Here is a 20590-nt window from a genome sequence, read left to right on the forward strand (position 1 = left end):
AGGGATTAGAGAATGAGGCCATCTTTCCCAACTGACAGCATTCAGTAACTCAGCAAATCCTCTCTTGCTTATCTATTCATGAGTGACAAAGGTATGGAAAATTAGCTATGGAAATAAGTGATTAAGTTCAAACAACTAATAAACAAGCAAAAATCATGATCTAAATCAGCAGTGTTTTTCCTCAGGGAGTTCACTGAATGTTGTTAAGAGTAGAATGTCGCTCTGTATCCCAAACAAAACAAAACTATGAAAATTAATATTATGTCCAGTAAAGTGACTAAAACAGGTAAGTTGTAAAAAGAAGCAACAATTCCAATGTTAAATATATTCTGTACTAGAGGATAATATGAGTTGCTATGGAGCAAAGATTAGAACTGTGAACAGATGGCCCTCTGCTGTTTGATTTATTCCTTTGCAGATTTTTTGAACAGGACCTTTGAGAGATTCTTCTATCATATAAGCAGCTTCAGGATTTCACCCAAAAAAAGAACACTTCCCTTGTTTGAAGGAAAATCTGACACGAACAGAACTAGTTTAAAGACAGTAGAGAAGATGCAAGCATCTGATGAAAGCCACCTTTCATTGTGGCAGCCCAAGAGTTATTCCAAAGGAGAGATGCTCAAGAACAAAACTAATACGCACAGAACACTGTTTTAAGACATACTTCTTCATTACACAGATTAGAAGATCTTGAGAAAGACTCTTATCACTAGGGAAAACAGTATTTAAGGCAGCGTTTACTCTCTACTGCAGTCACAAACCTGTTTGCACTTTTTACCACTGAGGGATATTTTAGAGCTTTGCAATTCTAGAAGGAGATTCAATCCTAAAGTTTCCATGCAGAACAGTAAATCAAGAATGTAGTGCCATGGGGGTCAGAAAGTCTTCTTATGGAATTGTACCATGCTTAGAAATAGAAATCTTTTTTCTGATTCATTCAATACTGCACAGCTGTTCTAGCTGTACAGATGTGCACACGGGAATTGTCCTTAAAGGCAAGAACAACAGAAAAGTCCTCACTTGCATCTTATACAACTTTTTTTAAAAAATGTCAGGCAGAATTATCACACAAAAACTTTAAGTGACACAAACAGAACCTCATGGCAGACACAAGAACAGTACATGCTACATATAAATCTTATCCTTTAGAAAGCAAAGTTACTTCATATAAAAAAAAATTATAGTATGCTCATCAGAAAAAATACAGCATTAGCAGAAAGGCTATCTCCAAATAACAGATAATACATGATATTTTTAATTAGTAGCCTAACACCTACTAACCTAGGCTATGATCTCGTAAGTTAATGAAAAAGAGATGACAGAAACAACACGTTGATAGTCTCAAAATTACCAGAGAGCTTGAAAGAGACAGAAGGAATCTTCCTAGGTTCTATGGACTCCCTTCTGTCTAAGCAGCCAGCTTTCTAGGGTAGCGATTTATATTAGTGTTCTTCCTTACTAAGCACACATCCCTAGCAAAGCACTTCGGGATGGGAATTAAGTTTGAATACTAAAATCACACACATACCTGCTGCAATGAAGAGGTGTCAAGCACGCCAATATTATGAATTCCTTGGAGGAACACTGGAAGGTTTTCCATGACATGGTGGGCTTTATTGAGAAGAGTGCTAATACTAGAAACCACATCCAGTAGTATATTTAGTACATCACCTATCTCAGATGGCATCTTTATCTTGGAAAAGAAGGAAAAATCACAACAATAAATTCCAGTTAGAAACAAATGTTAACCTTCGAACGAAATACTCATTTGGTCGTCTTCTAAAACTGATTATACAATGTTCCTACAAACCATATTTAACACAACTCGTTTTTGCATAACTCCCTAACTACTCTCAAATTCAGCTAAAAAAAAATCCCTTGTAATGTTAGAACTGGTCTATGACAAATCAGGGTATAAAATTCAGAGAACGTGTTTACACCTACCAATCTGAAGAGAGCTCTCCTGCCCAAGATAGTAATGGGATTTGTAACATCCTGCCCCTTTGAAATTGAGTGTGAGACCTTTTCCTACAATAGGTTCAAGATGATCAGTGCAGGAGTTGAATACTTTAAATATAATTCATAAGTCAAAAAAAACCTAGCAGCCAATTTAATTGCTTTAGTAGTCATATTAGACAACAAATCTTCCTGTCACACTGCTCCTCCATTTGCATTTTTCATATGCACTGTCTTTTACCAAAAAAAATTGCATACATGTCAATCTCTACTTGACTAAAGTTCAATTAGTTGTTTGCTGTTTCGACCATGTAAGTTTTGGCATGAATTTTCTCTGTTTCTTTTGCTTTTATAGGTTATTTAGATTATATAGTAATACAAACTGATTGTTTATTTCCCATGCATGATAATAAAAACAATATAATCTCATTATATATTTTCATTGGCTTCCTTTGATTGTCTGTATTTTATCAACCTTTATTTGGCTTCCTACTAAAATGATGTCTGTGCTGAAAAGAAACTAAAAAGAGAAATTATAAAAAAATTTATTCAGTTAAAAAACTTACCAAAACTAAAAAAAAATAATTTAGAATGACCTAGAATCATAGAATAGTTTGGGTTGGAAGAGACCTTAAAGATCATCAAGTTCCAAGCCCCCTGCCATGAGCAGGGACATCCCACTACATCAGGTTACCCAAGGCCCCATCCAACCTGGTCTTGAACACCTCCAGGGAGGGGGCATCCGTAACTTCCCTGAGCAACCTGTTACAGTGTCTCACCACTCTCATCATAAAGAAATTCCTCCTTATGTCTTGTCTAAATTTCCCCCTCCCCACTTTATACCCATTCTCCCTCATCCTGTCACCACAAATCTTTATGAACAGTCCCTCTCCAGCTTTCCTGTAGGCTCCTTTCAGGTACTGGAAGGTTGCTATAACATCTCCTCTGAGCCTACTCTTCTCCAGGCTTAACAACCCCAACTCCCTCAGCCTATCCTCATAAGGGAGGTGCTCCAGCCCTCTGATCATCCTTGTAGCCCTCTTCTGGACCCCTTCCAACAGCTCCATATCCTTCTTATGTTGAGGATTCCAGAACTGGACACAGCACTCCAGATGAGGTCTCACAAGAGAGGAATAGAGGGGCAGAATCATCTCCCTCGACCGGCTGGCCATGCTTCTTTTGATGCAGCCCAGGATACGCTTGGCCTTCTGGGCTGTGAGTGCACATTGCCAGCTCATGTTGATCTTCTCATCGACCAGCACCCCCAAGCCCTTCTCTGCAGGGCAGGTCTCAATCACATCATCCCCTATCATGTCCTGAAAATGGGGATTGCCCTGACCCAGGTGTAGGACCTTGCACTTGGCCCTGTTGAACCTCATGAGGTTCTCACAGCCCCACTTCTCCAGCCTGTCCTGGTCCTTCTGGATGACATCCCGTTCTTCTGGTGTGGCAACTGTACCACTCAGCTTGGTGTCATCTGCAAACTTGCTGAGGGTGCGCTCAATCTCACTGTCAGTATCATTGATGAAGATATAAACAGCACTGGTCCCAATACGGACCCCTGAGGGACACCACTTGTCACGGATCTCCATGTGGACCTCGAGCCATTGACCACTACTCTTTGAATACGACCACCCAATCAGTTTCTTATCCACTGTACCGTCCACCCGTCAAATCCATATCTCTTCAATTTAGAGAGAAGGATGTTGTGGGGGACTGTGTCAAAGGCTTTACAGAAGTCTAGACAGATCACATCCATCTGTTTACCCATGCCCACTGCTGCAGTTATCCTATCATAGAATGCCACTAAGTTGGTCATACAGGATTTGCCCCTGGTGAAGCCATCCTGGCTGCCATTAATCACCTCCCTGTTCTCTATGTGCTTTAGCATAGCTTCTAGGAGGATCTGTTCCATGATCTTCCCAAGCACAGAAGTGAGGCTAACAGGTGGGTAGCTCCCAGGGTCATCTTTTCTAGCCTTTTTTAAATGGGCTCAATGTTATCCTTCTTCCAGTCACCAAGGGCTTCTCCTGATTGCTATGTCAATCAGGACCTGACTTTTTTTTATTCTTGGCTAGGAATTCATCATGCCTCGTTAGGGTTCAGTAGAAAAGTCCATCAGAAGAAGCACAGCAGGTTTTTTTCTCCTCTAGGTTGGCAGATGATTCATATCATAGAAAACTTTTCTTTTCCCTCTGGCATCTTAAACTATTCTGGGAAATTGTTTTGTTTTTAAAAGTGTGTGGCAGCCAACCTGTTTAACTGCACATGCAGCATCCAGAATGTGAACCACCACCTACAACTTTAGAAGAAAATAATTTTCCTGCCAACACTATAACTATTTTTCAACTATTTGTAGTTACATTATATATTCTGACAATCAATTCCCCCAAAAAACTGAAACAAACATCTACTATCAGAAGTCCCATCCAATAATTTTGCAAGTGTAAGTATTATCTCAGTGAAAACCCACACTAGATTCCAGATTATCTACAGCTGTACAGATAGTAAAGTTTTGCTATAAAATTCTGCATACCCTTCATCATAGTTTTTTGGCACCGAATTACTCCTTACAAAGTTGTTTGACTTGGTTCACATAGAAGTCATTTACCCCTTTTACAGATTCAACCTGAGAATTGGAAAAGCTCCGTCCCGAAAGAGCCACCCGGAACTGCCAACATATTTTCTGCAGCAAATAAAATGCATTACGGAGTGCTACAGACTTTTCCTGGAAAGTAAATTCACAATTCTTGTAACATCAGCTCCCATGATCGTTTTAGTTCCAGTGTTGCCAGATCAGTCATCCATACTTAAAAATTAAGAAGCGATCAATTGCATGAACTGCAAACTATGCTAAAGATTAGTAAAATTATGTCTTCATCCTCCTGTGTTTTCTCTGAAGTTTTAATAATTAAATTATCAATGACAATTTTCCTGAGGAAGCAAGAAATGGAATACAGTAACATCTACCAACCCTGTTCTTCAACTGTTGTGTTTGCTTTGAGGAGCTAAATGGAGACAAAAAAAAAATGCCATACATCCACTGTTTGCTTCCACAGAGAAAAAACACCTGAAGAAATAATAGAATTATTCATTTATCTATCTCCATGCTTTAGACCACCTTCAAAAGGAAAACACAGTAATTGAAAGCTTCTTTTCCACCATCTTACCTTGTAAATGATATGACGTAAGTTCAAATTCTGTATAATCAGTACAAACATGGTGTAAAGGTCCACTGCTGGTAAAGAACATAACTCTCCCACTGCCGTGGAAGTTTTACTGTTTTCAGGCAGCTTTAACAGCAGGCTAAGTACTTCTTCATCACATCTTCCAGTTAAAGCTACTGCAAAGGCACTGTAAAAAACCTATCATAATGTATGAGTATTAACAATTTTTCTCCCTGAAATGCTTTACTTTCTTTAATAGCTAATAAGATGAGAATTTGTGTCACAGTAACATGACAATTTGCAGTCATCAACAGACCTGAAATAATAAACAATACAGCTTATATCATATTGGAATGTTCTTACTTTGTATACTATGTACGTATAAAGTGATGAAGTATATTTCTTATAAAAATCTAATTTTTCAGGGGAACAGGTTGATCATTCATTCTGTGCGCATTCATACCCAAAGCAAGCATATTTACAATGCTGAACATACCTATTCTGGCAGATATACACCTCTGTTGCAGAAACACCTAAAGATCAAAATCTAGATGTATGAGTCACTAAAATCAAACAGCATTCCTTGTTTCAGAGGATACACAAATTTAACACTTAGGGATATCTATATGGCACAACGCTCACTCTAAGCCATCTCACAATTCTCAGTTCAACACTCCTTTGAAGTGTTATTATTTAATAGTGGATGAAGGAACAAATGCCTAAGACGACCTTGGGCAAGATTACAATAAAAATTCCTTGGATAGCGATGGTTTGTTTATTCCTACAGAAATGTCACATCAAAAGACAAATGCTTGCAGCCAAGATATCTCAGGAGTTCTTAGCTACTCTTTCTTCTGAAATGCTTGAAAGAAAGCAAATGACAGCAAGACCAGGAAAACTGTAAGTCTGGAGCCTATACGAGCCTAAGTACAGTACTCAGGGTTCCATTGTAGTCTTTAGGACAAAACTTGCCTGAACTGCCTCCACTGAATTCATTTGTAGCTAGTAACAGTACTCAGTGATGTAGAGAAGCCCTGAGAAGATCAGATTAGGAGCCAAAGTTGGTCAAGATATGCAATTTAATTCTTTCAATTTAATTTCCAACTTATTAACTTGATTCTGATTTTTATTCTGGAACAGAATTTTTTCTTTGTGATTCCAAAGGATTTCCTATATATTTAAACACTCACTTTTTCTGCACGTACAAGGAACAGGATAAGTGTATAACTATAATTCTACTAGAATCATAAAAGGATATTGATTTTGACTTCTTATTGTGGAGAAAATTTGACTCAGTGTTATGATTTAAACTTATTTCCTCATGCCCCATATGAATATCACGATTGCAGTCCAGTTTTAACCCATTCGGCAATTTATCCACTGGATTAAGTCCTTCTAAATATTCCTTGCAGCTTTGTGAATACCAGAGCTAATCCAAATTCTTCTATTCAGTAACAAATGCTTATGGTCTTCAGGTTATAGGTTTTAAGCAGTTTCAGAACACGTTATCATATGGCGATGAGCACGGCCAAAGCATAATATTGTGACAGAAATTAAGGGTGAGTACAATAAGCACAAACAGCTCACACACTTGCTCTTATCTTTGCAGAGGCAAGCACAGTAGCAGCATACAGTCATAGAAATATAGGATTGCAATGGACCTTCAGCTATCATTAGAGTTATCAGACAGTGGCTATATAGACCATAAACATAATGGGCATGCTTAAAAGAGTACTTGTGCTTCTTGCATAATCAGTAAGAGACATATGCTTTATCGCTCCAGCTGGACTAGGAGAGGATTTAAGCGCTTAAGCAAACAATATTCCTGTATAGATATGCAAATGTGGGATATGTATGTATATCTAAACTCTACACAGGACTTTGGAAAAATATAAAGATAGAAAGTAATTTTAAAATTCAGTCAATTAGCATTCTTATTCCAAAAGATCAAAGGTGCACCAAATCCCATTTAACTGAATTGCTTCCAGATGACTTCTCTTATTACCATTTATTGGCATCAAAATAACAAGCTAACAATAAAGGCAGTCACGCTGCCAAGGAAGCAGAAGATCAAATCACCTATAAGTAGTTATGATGGTCTGAACTGCCTTTTAATAGCCACACTTTCTGTAAACAAACAGGCAACTGTTTCTTCAAGTGGAACATCAGTGACATCCAGTGGCTGCTTGATCAACCTGATTAGTTTGTACCAAATGTAACGCCAACTCTTTTCAGTCATACAAATATAAACAGGAGAGAGAATCTGTTAGGTGGCATTTTTCATGATTTCTACTAACTTATGGGATCACAGGAAACAGCAGCAACAACAACATACACAGTCCTTCACTCAGAATATTTAGATAATCCTCCCTTTTAGACAACACTCAAGAGACAACAGACAAATAAAGTAGAGGTAAGGCAAAATACTGGTAAAATAATGTAAGAATAGTGAGGAGCACATGAAGGAATATAAAGAATCAGAGGTGGGAATATACAAAATGATTTCTCCAGAAACCCTCACCTTTTCTACAGTTCCAAGATAGCAAAGCTTAAGTTCTGCGTCAGTGCAAGTGGGTATAACACTGCCAAAAGTAATGAAGCAGTGTTATGTAGACCAGAAGACTAGTGTTACTATAAAACAATCTCTTAATGCTTTACATTTCTATTTCAAATTCCTAAAACTCATAAAATATTCCAGACAGAAGTGGCAAGTGAAAACATAAGATTCCACAAAACAAGGTGGCTTGTTTTGTTTCATTTGGCACATCAGACAATAGGTTGACCCATTAATTTAACAATTCTTTCAGTGTTTTTCACCTTGGAATGAGAGATACTGGCTTCCAAAATGGTACTGATAGTTTCTTCAGAAATATTGACAGAAGAACCGATGTCAAGCCTCAGCCGAGTAAGATTCCGCACACACTCTTTGACTTTCACATCTGGAAGAGAAGAAAAACAATACCAACAGCAGAAACCTGCTTAATTAAATTGCCCACAGATTCTCTTATTCATTAGGTTAATTCTGAGGGGTGATAAAGTACACAAAAACTTCATCTCATGTAATTCACTTCTACTTCAAATGTAAAGGTTACTCTCCTGTCAGACTGAAGGGCTTGTGCATCTATTTGCATTATCGTAAAAGAGCAGAAGTTATGCCACGTCCCTTTATTATGAGAAAATCTGAAATCAGTGAAGCAGCCTTTCACCCTTTTAAGATTTTCTTCTCCATTAACTTAAGTCCCCTCTTCTTTCTAATGAACCCCTGCATCTTTCTAGACAGGCTCTGACAGGGTAAACTATGCTGCTTTGTGCCAACTCAATTTCATATATGTGCACATGTGTACAATGCAAATATATTGCATTATGTCAGCATTCTCCATAAGCAGTATGTCTTTCAAGTTTGAAGAACCATGAACAAGTTATTGTCCTGCAAAATTACACAGCAATGACTTGTAAAAAAAAAGTGAAGAATACTGGAACCTACCATTCAAAAGATTAAAATTGCTGAGAAAAGCTGTCACTGGATTTTCTGACAACTGTAGGTCCAAATTTTCAGCCACCCTGAAACGATAGCCTTCATTTCACACGTTATCAGAACTAAGTCACTGACATTACTATGCATAAAGAGCAACACAAACAGTGAGGCCGTCACTAAATGAGGGAAAAGGGTCATGTTGTGCTCTATGTGCACACGCTGTACATGTAGTAAACAAGTCTACAGCTTCTCATGCTGTATTTATAATGGTGCAGGGATCGCATTTCATGCCTAAATGAGATCGCAAATGTAGAGATATTCCCATGATTGCTAAGTGCTCTAGCAAACAGTAGCTCAGTAGCTTGCAGAGAAGCACAGGTCTAGTAATGTCTCCCTTTCCAGGTTTATTACTGAAGTCTCATTTTTAAAACCTTGAGATACAAAGCACTGCAGTTCAGGACAAATCAAATCTATCTAATTGTAATTTAAAGAGTATGCATACAGCAGCTGTAATTTACAAGTTGTTCAAAAACTGGACATAAGGCTAAGGTCCACAAGAGCAGAATTTAAGCTCAAGATCTCCTGGTTTTTTGCTATAATTCATAGACACCCTTCAAGTCCATTATGAAAACAATGCAACAGTCAAACCAGTACAGCAACAATTACAGCAAGGACAACTTCTAACTGACAGCAAGTTATAACAGTTTTATTCATTTACTTAAAACATCCTCTTTTTCCTCGAGGCAGTAGCAACTACCTGAAATTATTTGGAGTTCAAGCCTGTCAGTTTACAAGCACTATCCTGTGTTTCTATCTGAACTGCCGAACTGGTCTGAATATTTTATGTTTTGCAAAAGATATTCAGCTACTGAGAGGACAAGGCCATAGAAAAACAGCTTTAAATAAAAAATTAAGGTATCAAAATTTTGACCTAACTGAGGTAATGGAAAATTGAAAGATTTCTTAGTTGTGCTTCAAAGCACATCTTTGTGGAACAGCAAGATCTGCTGAAAGCACTTAGCAAACATATAAAGGCTTTTAGAAATTTCCAGAATTTTCCTAAATTACTTCAATACTTGTGCATTTTATCAGCTCAATTTTCAATTAAATAAACAAAGCTTAAAGAGGCTTGGATAAACAGTATTTCTCCTGTAATTACCTAATCAAGAACACCAAAACATATAAAAAATAACATGACTAGTAGAAACCATTTGGGGTACCAATATGTAAAAAGCTTTACATTTGCAGTTGTCTCTGTATGTTCCCCAAGATTAGTTGACATTCACATCTGCCACTGCTAGTATTCTGCAAGGCTTTCAGGAAGTTGTCCAAAGTATTGGAAAGGTTTTGGTTTATATATGTCATACTTTCGCAATCCCCCTTGTTGAAATCAGGCCACATTCTTTCAACATCCTGCAAAACACAGTGATCGTACAGTTAGCAAATTCATCAGATTACATTATTGCTTGAAGTAGCAGGTCTTGGCAACCAGATGGTGCATATTTTCAAGTGAGAATGTGGATAGGGCAATACTCTTCTACTCATTGTATTTGCAACTGAAACTAGGTGAGAGGTCTTCAAGAACCATAGAATTTTCAAAGGTTTTAATTTTGGAAACAGCCAAAAATATCTGTGAATTTTACCTAGCCTATCAAGGAGATTCACGCATTGACAGAAATGCCAAATTTTTGCTTGAAATACAATTTCAAAATTAAATGAGATTTTCTTTTTTTTTATTTTAGGCTGATCATTTTTTCTTTTTTTCCAAAAAAATATGCCCTAAACAACATCAGTTTCTGTTCAGCAGACAAAATATTCAGATGCCTATTTCCAAAGACTTTCTTTAGCATTCTTTGGGTAGTATTAACTTCTATATTTTTTCCTGAATATTCACTTTTCTGATTTTTGCAAATCTTGTTTAATATCTGCAGAAACAGGTCATAGAATGGTGGTGATTAACAAAATGCATTTGTTCTGCAAAAGTCTGCTTTGAGATATGAGTGATCCTTCTGACCTCTGTTTACCTTAAAACATTGCTGCTACTCTCAGCAAAATGTCTAGGTAGACAAACTAAGAGAGCTATTTCATAAAGAGGTGAAAAATTCTGTACTAAAAGTATGACATTAGTATTTTGGCTGCATGTGCACATGTGTGTGCACTATCCAAAGGCTAGTTTCCAACTCTGCATGGGTGCCTAAATGCCAAATGTTTTTTTCCCCTGCTGGCAATTTCGTGCATTACTAAAGAAAAACAGAGTGAACCTAACTGGTAACCACAATTACTCTGTTAGCTTGAATTACTCTGACCAAGAAGTTTATTTGTGTCTAGCTTGATTTCAGAGCTTTTCCTGTGAAGATCTAAATGTATAAAAGTACTGTGATTCATGAAATTAGTAGTATCACAACATTTAAAGGAATTAAAGATGAGCTGCTGTTTGGTATTCAATGGCAATCTTGTTATTCTAGTTACAGGAATTCTAGTTATATTTACAGTTTTCATAGCTCACCACTGTTTACTTCTGGAATTCCTTCTGGGTATCAGTGTCAAAACCATCAGAGTTATACCTACACAAAACTCAATGTAATACAGCCACTGTGGACGCTCATCATTCAAAGAGCAGGAAAGAAGAAAATTTTATTAGTTTCCAAAGTTTAATGCAAGTTGTAAAGAACACTTGGAGGTGTGGAAGCCACTCAAACCTGATAATGATCTCGAACCAGAGTGATTCCTTCAATGACAGAGAGGAGCAAATGATTTGTTAATCCATCTTTACATTTCGTAACAACACAGAAAAGGTTGCCAATGACACCTGGTTCTTCTGTAAGAGAAAAATGTTCAGGCTTAATCAGTTAAAAAAAGAAATGATGCAATCAGATGAAAAGTTAACCAAATAATAAGCAAAGTAGGTCTGATGTGTCAAGGTACTGAGAAATATTTCTACTAAATTTATTCATTGCAAAGGGCAAGAGGGGCTGGTTTGATTCCATTTCCATTACTCTTCTCCACTACGCTTTTCCTGATCAATAATAAGAACAGAAATACCTGCTACAGAACCAGAGAACAAAACCTCATTTTTTTTCTTTATGAGCAAGAAGCATAACTCTTACAACCTGTTTATATTAACCATATCTACCTCCTCCCCTGGCAGGCTTCTCTTATCCTATTTCCTCGTGGAGGCACCAGGATATTACTAACCCTCTAGTGAGCAGTAACTTTCAAACCCTTGCTGCAAAGTGAGCAAATCAGCATAACACAGACGTTTATCTAGGGATGAAGAATCCATATAGGGAATATTTATTACCTGGCCACCCACAGAGGAGGCTTCTACCTAAGCTTGCAGCCTTCATGTCCCTGGAAAAATCTCCATACCCCTGCCTGCAGTGAGTTTGTACAGGGAGTGGCAGGCAAGGTGTTTGGCTTGACAGTTGAATTCTGGTTTATGGAAGGATCAAGTTAATCTTTTTCCCCATATTTTTTAACTCATGTTTGATTCATAAGTCAAGAAAGAAGAATAGTAAACATTCACCACTACTTCTAAAACAAACAGACCTTGCTATTTCTTGCATAGGTAATACAACACAACTCAGTAACATGAACCAAGTCAAGCAGTTTACAACTTTTCTCAATATAGAATCACAGAATCACCAGGTTGGAAAAGACCTCTTGGATCATCTAGTCCAACCATTCCTATCACCCCGGTTTGGTCAAGGGAAAAGGTTATGTTTTGTAATGTTTTCTCTTTCAAGTGAAACTTTATGAAACATTCGTATGACCACAGTATTGAAATAAGAATGACAAAAATTTAGTTACTTAATTTTAGTTTTCTCAATAAACAGACTGCTCTTCAGGAGCCAAAGACAGATCACAGGTACTTGGCACACATTTTCAGTATCACCCATTCTGAGCTCAACATCACTACTGTTTTACAATTTGGGAACTACATTGGTCACAGGAGAATGGAGAAGACAGTCAAAACGGGGTTGTATTCACATCTTATGATTGTTTGGAAATGAAGTTAGAGTAAGACTTTACCAATCTCATTCCTTGCTCTAGTATGACAGGTTAATGCCTCCTAACTGCTCTTGACAAACAATACTGACTGTAGTTGGGTTAAAGTATGAAATTTGAAAAGCAAAGGCTTTGGATCCTATAAGAGAACATAACAACATTTTACATCCTCAGGTCAATATAGAGCCTTTCTTAAAGTGCTCATGGCAAGGGGCTATTTACATGGAAGAAAAGCAGCTTAACATTGAAATTTGAACAGTTTGTTGAAGGTAAAGTTATTCAGCTACAGTTAGCCAATCTACAAGCTCAACACTTCCAGAAGTGGGAAGCGCCACTTCCTTGATATACTTGCCCCATTTTTCCTTTCTGTCAGATATATGCTACCTTGTGCCAGCTTTGGCTCATTAAAAATTCTGTGACTTGCCTCAGTTCACTAGCCTTGCAGAAAAAAAGTCCAGTCAAAAAGATAATCATAGAATCACAAATGGTTTGGGTGGGAAGGGACCTTAAAGATCATCCAACTCCACCCCTGCCATCCACCATGAGCAGGGACACCTTTCACTAAGTCATGTTGCTTAAAGCCTCCAGAGGTGTTCATGACTTCTCTGGGCAACCCATGCTAGTGCCTCACTGCCCTCACGGTAAAAAAATTCTTCTTAATATCTAACCTAAATCTCCCCTATCAGCTCCAACCCCCTTGTCCTATCACTACACTCCCTGATAAAAAGCCCCTCCTCAGCTTTCCTGTAGGTCCTCTTTAAGCAGTGAAAGGCTACTATAAGGTCTCCCCAAGACCCTTCTTTTCTCTAGGCTAAATAAGCCGAACTCTCTCAGCTTGTTTTCATATGGGAGGTGTTCAGGCCTTCCGATCATCTTTCGTGGCTGTCTCCTGGACTCACTATAACAGATCCATGTCCTTCCTGTGCAGAGGACTCCAGAACTGAATGCAGATAAAACCCACTTGCATATACATTCTTCTGCAAGGTATGTGAGTCAAATAAACGAAGCAAGAAGTCTTGGTGTGCCAGAGTAAGCCCAGGAGGAATGAAATGAGTACATGACTAAAAATGAGAGAAGACTGCAAGACTTCCTGCTTCCACTGAGATTTTGAATCAATGTGACCACTCATGCACATGATGTGCATCAATTTTTTTCCTGTGCCTCTGTCAGTATAATTTCCAGGTAGCAGTATGCTTGCCTTGCTTGGTGTCATCCAAATTAATTTATTTTTTACAAAAGACTGCTCAGAGTAAATGCTTAATATCATAGTGCTAACACGTATGGTGAGCCATACAGTCACTACTGTGGTAACCAACCTGAAAAGATTTTAAGAACATTCAAACTGGCAAACTGCAACTTCTGCAACAGAAGGACACTAGCAGGGTGTAAATGTTTCTGAAGAATCTTGCAGATTTTAGATGCTCTGCAGAAAGACGAATAAGAAAAAATTATTTTCATAACAAGGGTCCAAAGAAAACTTTCAACAAGTGACTATGTATGGTTGCCATCTTCAATGGACCACGTAAGGATTTCAGTATTAACAGATATTACATTTATCTGAACTATTTCCAAATCAGAACAATACTTCTATGTAAATAAAAAGCAAAACAAAACAGGTTTTCATCAAGGAAGCACATCATCAGCTTTCTTAAAACCTTAGGAGTGCTAGAAAGTACCTTAGCAAAATAACAAATATCATGATGCCTTCAGAAATACTGAACGCCCATAGTATATATTGACTTGACAGCAAAGAGTAAAATACTCAAAATCTCTGATAATCAGCATGTGGGGAAAATAAACCACTTTTCTAGTAACTGCCTTGATTTTTCAACAGATTTGGCCAGTACCTGGCCCTGCTGACTGCTGGTATAACATATTTGAACAAAATTAATCATAAAGGTCTAAATACAACATCAGTCATGAATCAACTTCAGTATGCAATTTCTCAGGTGGACTTGTTAGTAGGATCAGTAGCTCCACCAGCAAGACAACCTAGAGCTGTTGAAGCAGACATCCGGTGGGATTAATTCATTTAGATTTACTAACTGATTGCAACAACACCAGTCTAGAAGTACTTTCATTAAATAAGTTGTCAATAAGAATTTTTCTGAAGCAGTTTCTTCTGCTGCTGGGCTACATTTGATTTGAGTAACTGGGCAAAAACAATCTTGTCTTCAAGATTCCTTCAGAAACTGCATTTGTTAAGCTGAATGGCTTAACTCTACGACAATTGCCCCCAAATTCATAGAATCATAGAATAACCAGGTTGGAAGAGACCCACTGGATCATCGAGTCCAACCATTCCTATCAAACACTAAATTGTCATCTTGTTGGCATAAATTGCAAATTTAAGCCAGCAAATTTAAGCTGAAGACATTTCACATACAGTATATATACATTTGGATACAGAAAAAAAAGAACAACCACAAAATATTAGTTCCAAGCATTCTTCAATGTTTATCTCCATAGCAAAAATGACTGACGATGACAATTGCTCAGTATTAACACCTGCAAGGTTTTGGGGTTTTTTATTATGACAAAAATTTTGTTTTAAAATAATTCCAAAGCAACCACTTCAAGTATCAATATAGATGACTAAACACATCAGTAAGCCGGTCCACACAATATAAGGTGATACCAAACATGGCTGGTCTGACAGGTATAAATTCGTAGGTTATATTGTTTCACTCAAAGGCACAAATCTGAAATGAAACAGTAATTAACTTAAAGTTTCGATTGAGCTGTTTACAAACAAAGACCCCTTCTGTCATTGTCAGTACACTGTCAAAATGAGTACACAGAAAATGCTCACCTTATTTCTGCCATTATATCCTTACGTAAACCTTTCAGTAAAAAGGTTTTATTCCTATTATGTTCTGTAGCAGACAGAAATACCATTTGCAAGATGTCTCGCATGATCTCCAGAGTTCTGGTTTGGGACTGAGTAGAAACTTCTCTGTAGTTTGCATTATCAAAAAATGAATCAATAAAGTCAGCTATCTGAAGTACAGTATCATTTGCATGAAGAGCTTCTTCCATAACAGCAAGATCAGCAATTACATGAAGGAGACTGTCTAGAAAATCTGAATCAGCAGTATCAGTATTGTTCAATTTTTCTCTGCTAAAATGACTATCAGCAAATAACATACCAGACACAGAATTATTTTGGAAGAATTTCAGAATGTCAATAATGTCTTTGATGACCAGTAGTAGGTCATTTGATGAGTTTTGATCAGCCATAAGGATAATAAGAGCATGCATTATTTTAGAATAATTTTTATTGCTACACTCACAAAGAAAGCTGTTAACAATTTCTTGTATGTCTTCATAATTTCTTAACATAGCATCTACAGATGATGTATTAAACTGATGTATTACAAAATCAAGATCCATTGAAGAGGCCTGTCCAGTGGCTAACCTTACTAATTCAAACTCTTGGTCTATCATGGCAAGTAATTGTCCAACATCAAAATTCTCCAATAAATCTTCTATATTTGTAACTAGAGAAAACCAGAATTTCTCAAACTCATCCAATATGTTACTGCTTCCATTTAAAGCTGATAACATCATAAGCATTGAGTACGTCTGGTTTCCCAAATAAGACAGTCCCATTAAAGGCTGAATTACAGAAAGGAATGAAAGCACAGCTTCTGTACCCAAGAGTCCAGAAACTTCACTGGTCATATTCTTAACATTAGTAAGAACAGTCTTTATAAATGATGTTCTTGAATATCTGTTCCAACTTAGACCACCATAAAGATCATGCAGCTCTTCAAGACCACTTCTGGCCATTTCCATTTGTACCATTTGCATACTGCCCAGTCTTTCTACGATTCGTAAAATCACTTGCCTCTTCAGTGTGGAGGAACAATTGACTGAGTATGTATTATTCACATGCGGTGGCACAGCATAGAGGGATAGCTCATTCCAAAAATCTAGCAGCTCTTTGAGAACCGAGCTATTTACATGATGGAGCTCAGAAAACTTCAAAAGAATTGCATTCCATTCTTTGATCTGATGAAAAAAGCAAGTCAGGTTGTGAGTGATATCCATCTGAAAGTCTTCCATAGTGCATGAGGAACTGTCCTCCAGAGAGATGAGTTTCAGCTCCTTAATGACTTCAATGACTGCACTGTAACCAAGAGTAGAATTGCTAAGCATAAAGTCACAAGGTTCAAAAGTGGGATCACCCTGAGGTGTTGCTGTTGTAAGAGTCCAGCAGAATGCTGCAGAAAAACAAACTGAGGCCTCTGCAGACTCATCAGACACATCTGTTAGGATCTCCAGTAATGTTAGAAGACCATCTACTTGATTAGATAACTCCTCTTCAGTAAACATTGACATTTTTGCTTCCTGAGTAAGTATGAAAGTGTATACTTCAGCTAGTCCTTCTGTGACATTTACATGAGCTAATCTTTCTGTAAGGCTGATGATGTCGAAGAGGAGGTGAAATATCTCTTCTATATCATAGAGCTCATCTTGTTTGAAGAGCTGTGTTATTTGCCATAAGCCAGTCAGGTTCCAATTGCATGAATTGTTCTCAAACACATCCCACCAGTTTGTTATCACTCCTAACTCAGAGTTCTCGGCATACAAAGGTTTGATATTTTCAAAGAAATTATCTAGGCTCCTCTGAATTTGTGTGAACTGATTTAACAATAACTCAGCATCTGTGTTCCCCATATTTTGCACCAAGGCTACCATATGCTTTAGAAACTCTTTATCATCCCCTAATGGAAAGCCAATAAAACTAGAATACTTGGAAATTTTAAGTGCCTTCCTTAACAGTTCAATATTCAGAGCTGCTGTTTCTACCAGTTTCTGGAGAAATGTCTTGTGCTCACCCAGAAAGTTTGAGTCAAATTTACTAATCACATATTTGAACCAATCCATCAGCAAACTGGTATTTTTCTCATGCAATAAAGATTCAATCTCACTATCCAAATGAGAGGAGCTGTTTCCTTGGATTTTGAAAGTTTTATTTCTCAGGAGAGTTTGAATTTCTGCCCAGAGTTCTACTGGTGGAAGCTGAACATGGTGAAAAGGATTAAGAAGCATCCTTGAAGCCCCATTAAATTCAGGGACTGACTGACTAAAATGTGTCTTATTTGATGTATACTGTAAATGTCCCAATAAATCACTGACAGACATTTGTGTTTGACTTCCAGAGTTGTTTAGAAGTGTAAAAATCCATTGAAGCACACTAATGTAATCATCCACATAAAATTCAGGGTGAATTAATTTTAAAGTTTTTGCAATAATATCAAAATAAATGTTTCCACAAATTACATCAGAACCAGATAGGGAGCATTCAGGCAGTATCAAATTAAAAAGAAAATCAACAAAGTCCATCACATTCATTAGCTTAGCTTCTGCCTCAAAGTTTCCCAGAGATTTCAGTAGAAATAAAACATGTTTTGCACTTTCAAGGTGGGAAGGTAACTTGTATTTTTCAATGAGATGACTTAATCCATGTATCCATCTGTTACAATCCTCTGTTCCATCTACTGTACTATGAAAGTTTAGAAAGGAATTAAAATTAGATGAAAAGTTTGTTGGTGAATGACTTAAGTCTTTCAGACTATTGTCCAAAATTAGTTTGGTAATATTCTGGAAAATGCTGATACAACCCATATATTTTCCTTGAGCTACACTTTTAAAGAAAGCAGTTGTGTCTTTTATCTCAGTAAGAATAATTCCAAGTTCCTTTGGAGAGAGCTTGAGAATAGTAGAAATGGAATTTCCAATAGAAAACACACCAGCGGACCTATTTTCTCTCTCAGATCCTCCTGAGATAAAAGTATCAAGCCAAGAATTCAAAAAGTCTACATTAACAACTTTTAGTATAGATTTCTGCAGTTTAGTTGTCATGACTCCCATCATTTCTAAAAGACTTTCGAAACTGTTACCTTTCAGAAAGCTTGTGATATCAGTTGTGCTATTAAATACACTTTGAAGATTAGCAAGGAAAGCTTCAAAATTTTTCCAGTCATTTAAAAAATCACCTCCTTCAAATATGATCTTTAGTAGATTCATTGCTGCTGCTGTAGCTTCAATAGTAACCATACCTGTATTATTGCACAGTTTGTCATGAGTTGTATTTAAAAGACTTTCAGAGAGATTTGCCAAATCACTTCTTAGAGAGTCCAAAAAGGTTGAATTCAAATTTATGATTTTTGATCCTTCTTCAAAAATCTCTGTCCAAGTTTGAAGCCATGTAAAAGTGCAGCGTAAAGCAAAAGGCACACTTATGTTATCTCCCAAGTTTGTTACGTTAGACAGAACACTGTCCAATGGAAGCAGAAGTAAGTTGTAAACTTCTGCTGAATGATCTACAGAAGTAATGTTTGATAGATAAAAATCAATGCATCCATTATTTACCAGGCATTCCAGGGAGATATCAAGAAATTCTTCTAAATAACAAAAAGCAGGTGTTTGGAGCTCTTCATCGATAAACAAAGCTTTTAGACTGCTCAGAGTACTATAGACAATTTGCATCTCTTTTTTTCCTTTCTGTACAAGAGACTGGGCCTGAAACTCTGTGTAGTTGTAAAAGATTAGTAACTTTTCACAGAGAGACTTACTGGTGATGTTCCAGAGTAGATCAAAAGTTTCAGACAGAAAATCAAAGACTTGGTCCCTATCTTGGAAATCATGCCATACTTGAAAAGATGAAATCTCTTTTGAAGTCTCATAAAGAAATGTTAAAAGAGTGCTATTGCTCTCAATATTTAAGATCAGATCATTATTCTGATACAGAGAGAAAAGTACTGGTACAAGTGAAGCCACATTAGTACTGTTAAGTTTTGTGATGTTTTTTAAGAAGTCATGCACAGTTTCTCCTAGTTCTTGTACTCTATATATAAAAGTTGCATTTGAGAGTAATAAAGAGGAGGCATTACTCATTCCATGAATTGTGTTGAAAGGCACATTGGCATCTTCATCAGTCAATGATCCAACCTCAACAAGATTCCTTAGGAAGACTTCACTTAAGTGTTTTAGATCATTCAAATCATCAGTATTTAACTCTGGCCAAGCAGTCTTGATATTTTGGAGAAATAGCATACTTCTCTCAAGGATTTCATTTTCTGTAATGGAAGATATAGTTCTAGATAAGGTCTCCAATATCTCCTCTTCTTCCACTTGAGTCAAATGAGAGAGCTTAGAATCAAGTTCATAGAATACAATTTTCACTATATGCCAGAAAGCCTCCATCTTCTCTTTTGTCCAGAGTCTCTGAAGAGGCAGAAACTTTTTTAGTAGCTCATTATGGATTTCAGAGACTACAAGCAAGAAATTGGTGGGAGATTCCCTTCCCTCAACAAAATTTTTCATCCATGTAATTGTATTATTTAAGACATTTTCAATTAGAGACTGGTTTAAAGAAGCTGAGAAATCAAGAATTTTAATTTCTTCTATGAACTCTCCAAGATGAAAAAGATTGATTTCCTTCTCATGAGAAATCCATAATTCTTCTTCTCTCTTCAAAAATTCTTTGAAAGGTCTTAAAATCCTGAAAAAAAAAAGCAAAATTTTTTTCTTGTTAGTTACCTAGCAGGCAAACAAGAATTAGTTAAATATATATTTTATAATTTTAGAATATAGTTTTATTTACTTAACTCAGAGAAAGTTCAAAAATCATTTAAATAGCAATCACAAATGAATCACCATAAGGCCTGAGATAGCACAAATGAAAGTCATTTTGGTTTTAAAAGATGTGACAAAACTCACTGAAAAGTCACAGCCACATTCAAATGAAAAGCTGAATGTAGGCAGCTAAAGAAGTGTGCATTTATCAGTAATTATAACCAAGCTCGTAAGGCACACAGACACTTTTAATTTAACTGTTACATTTCCAGCTGCTGAAAAACGCAAACCCTTTTTTCTCCATAGACTAATATTATAGAAATCCATTCAATCAATCAAAACTCTAATTTATAGTGAATTCCAAAGTTTTGGGGTTTTTTTAAATTATTGAAAGTCA

At 36.9% G+C, this 20590-nt stretch overlaps 1 protein-coding gene across 1 annotated transcript in view; it reads right to left on the reverse strand.

Moving 5' to 3' along the window:
• The window catches only part of ABCA13 (ATP binding cassette subfamily A member 13), a 189767-nt gene that overhangs the window by 136236 nt on the left and 32941 nt on the right, over positions 1–20590 (reverse strand). The window contains exons 13-20 of the mRNA XM_069853450.1: positions 15419–20119; positions 13923–14029; positions 11298–11416; positions 9839–10011; positions 8608–8684; positions 7941–8062; positions 5127–5321; positions 1529–1693 (exon numbers count right to left, since the gene is read on the reverse strand). Coding sequence (XP_069709551.1) covers positions 1529–1693; positions 5127–5321; positions 7941–8062; positions 8608–8684; positions 9839–10011; positions 11298–11416; positions 13923–14029; positions 15419–20119 — 5659 coding nt within the window. The remainder of the gene's footprint in view (positions 1–1528; positions 1694–5126; positions 5322–7940; positions 8063–8607; positions 8685–9838; positions 10012–11297; positions 11417–13922; positions 14030–15418; positions 20120–20590) is intronic.

Source organism: Phaenicophaeus curvirostris, chromosome 3 (genome assembly GCF_032191515.1).
Source record: "Phaenicophaeus curvirostris isolate KB17595 chromosome 3, BPBGC_Pcur_1.0, whole genome shotgun sequence".
In the NCBI taxonomy this organism is placed as follows: Eukaryota; Metazoa; Chordata; class Aves; order Cuculiformes; family Cuculidae; genus Phaenicophaeus; species Phaenicophaeus curvirostris.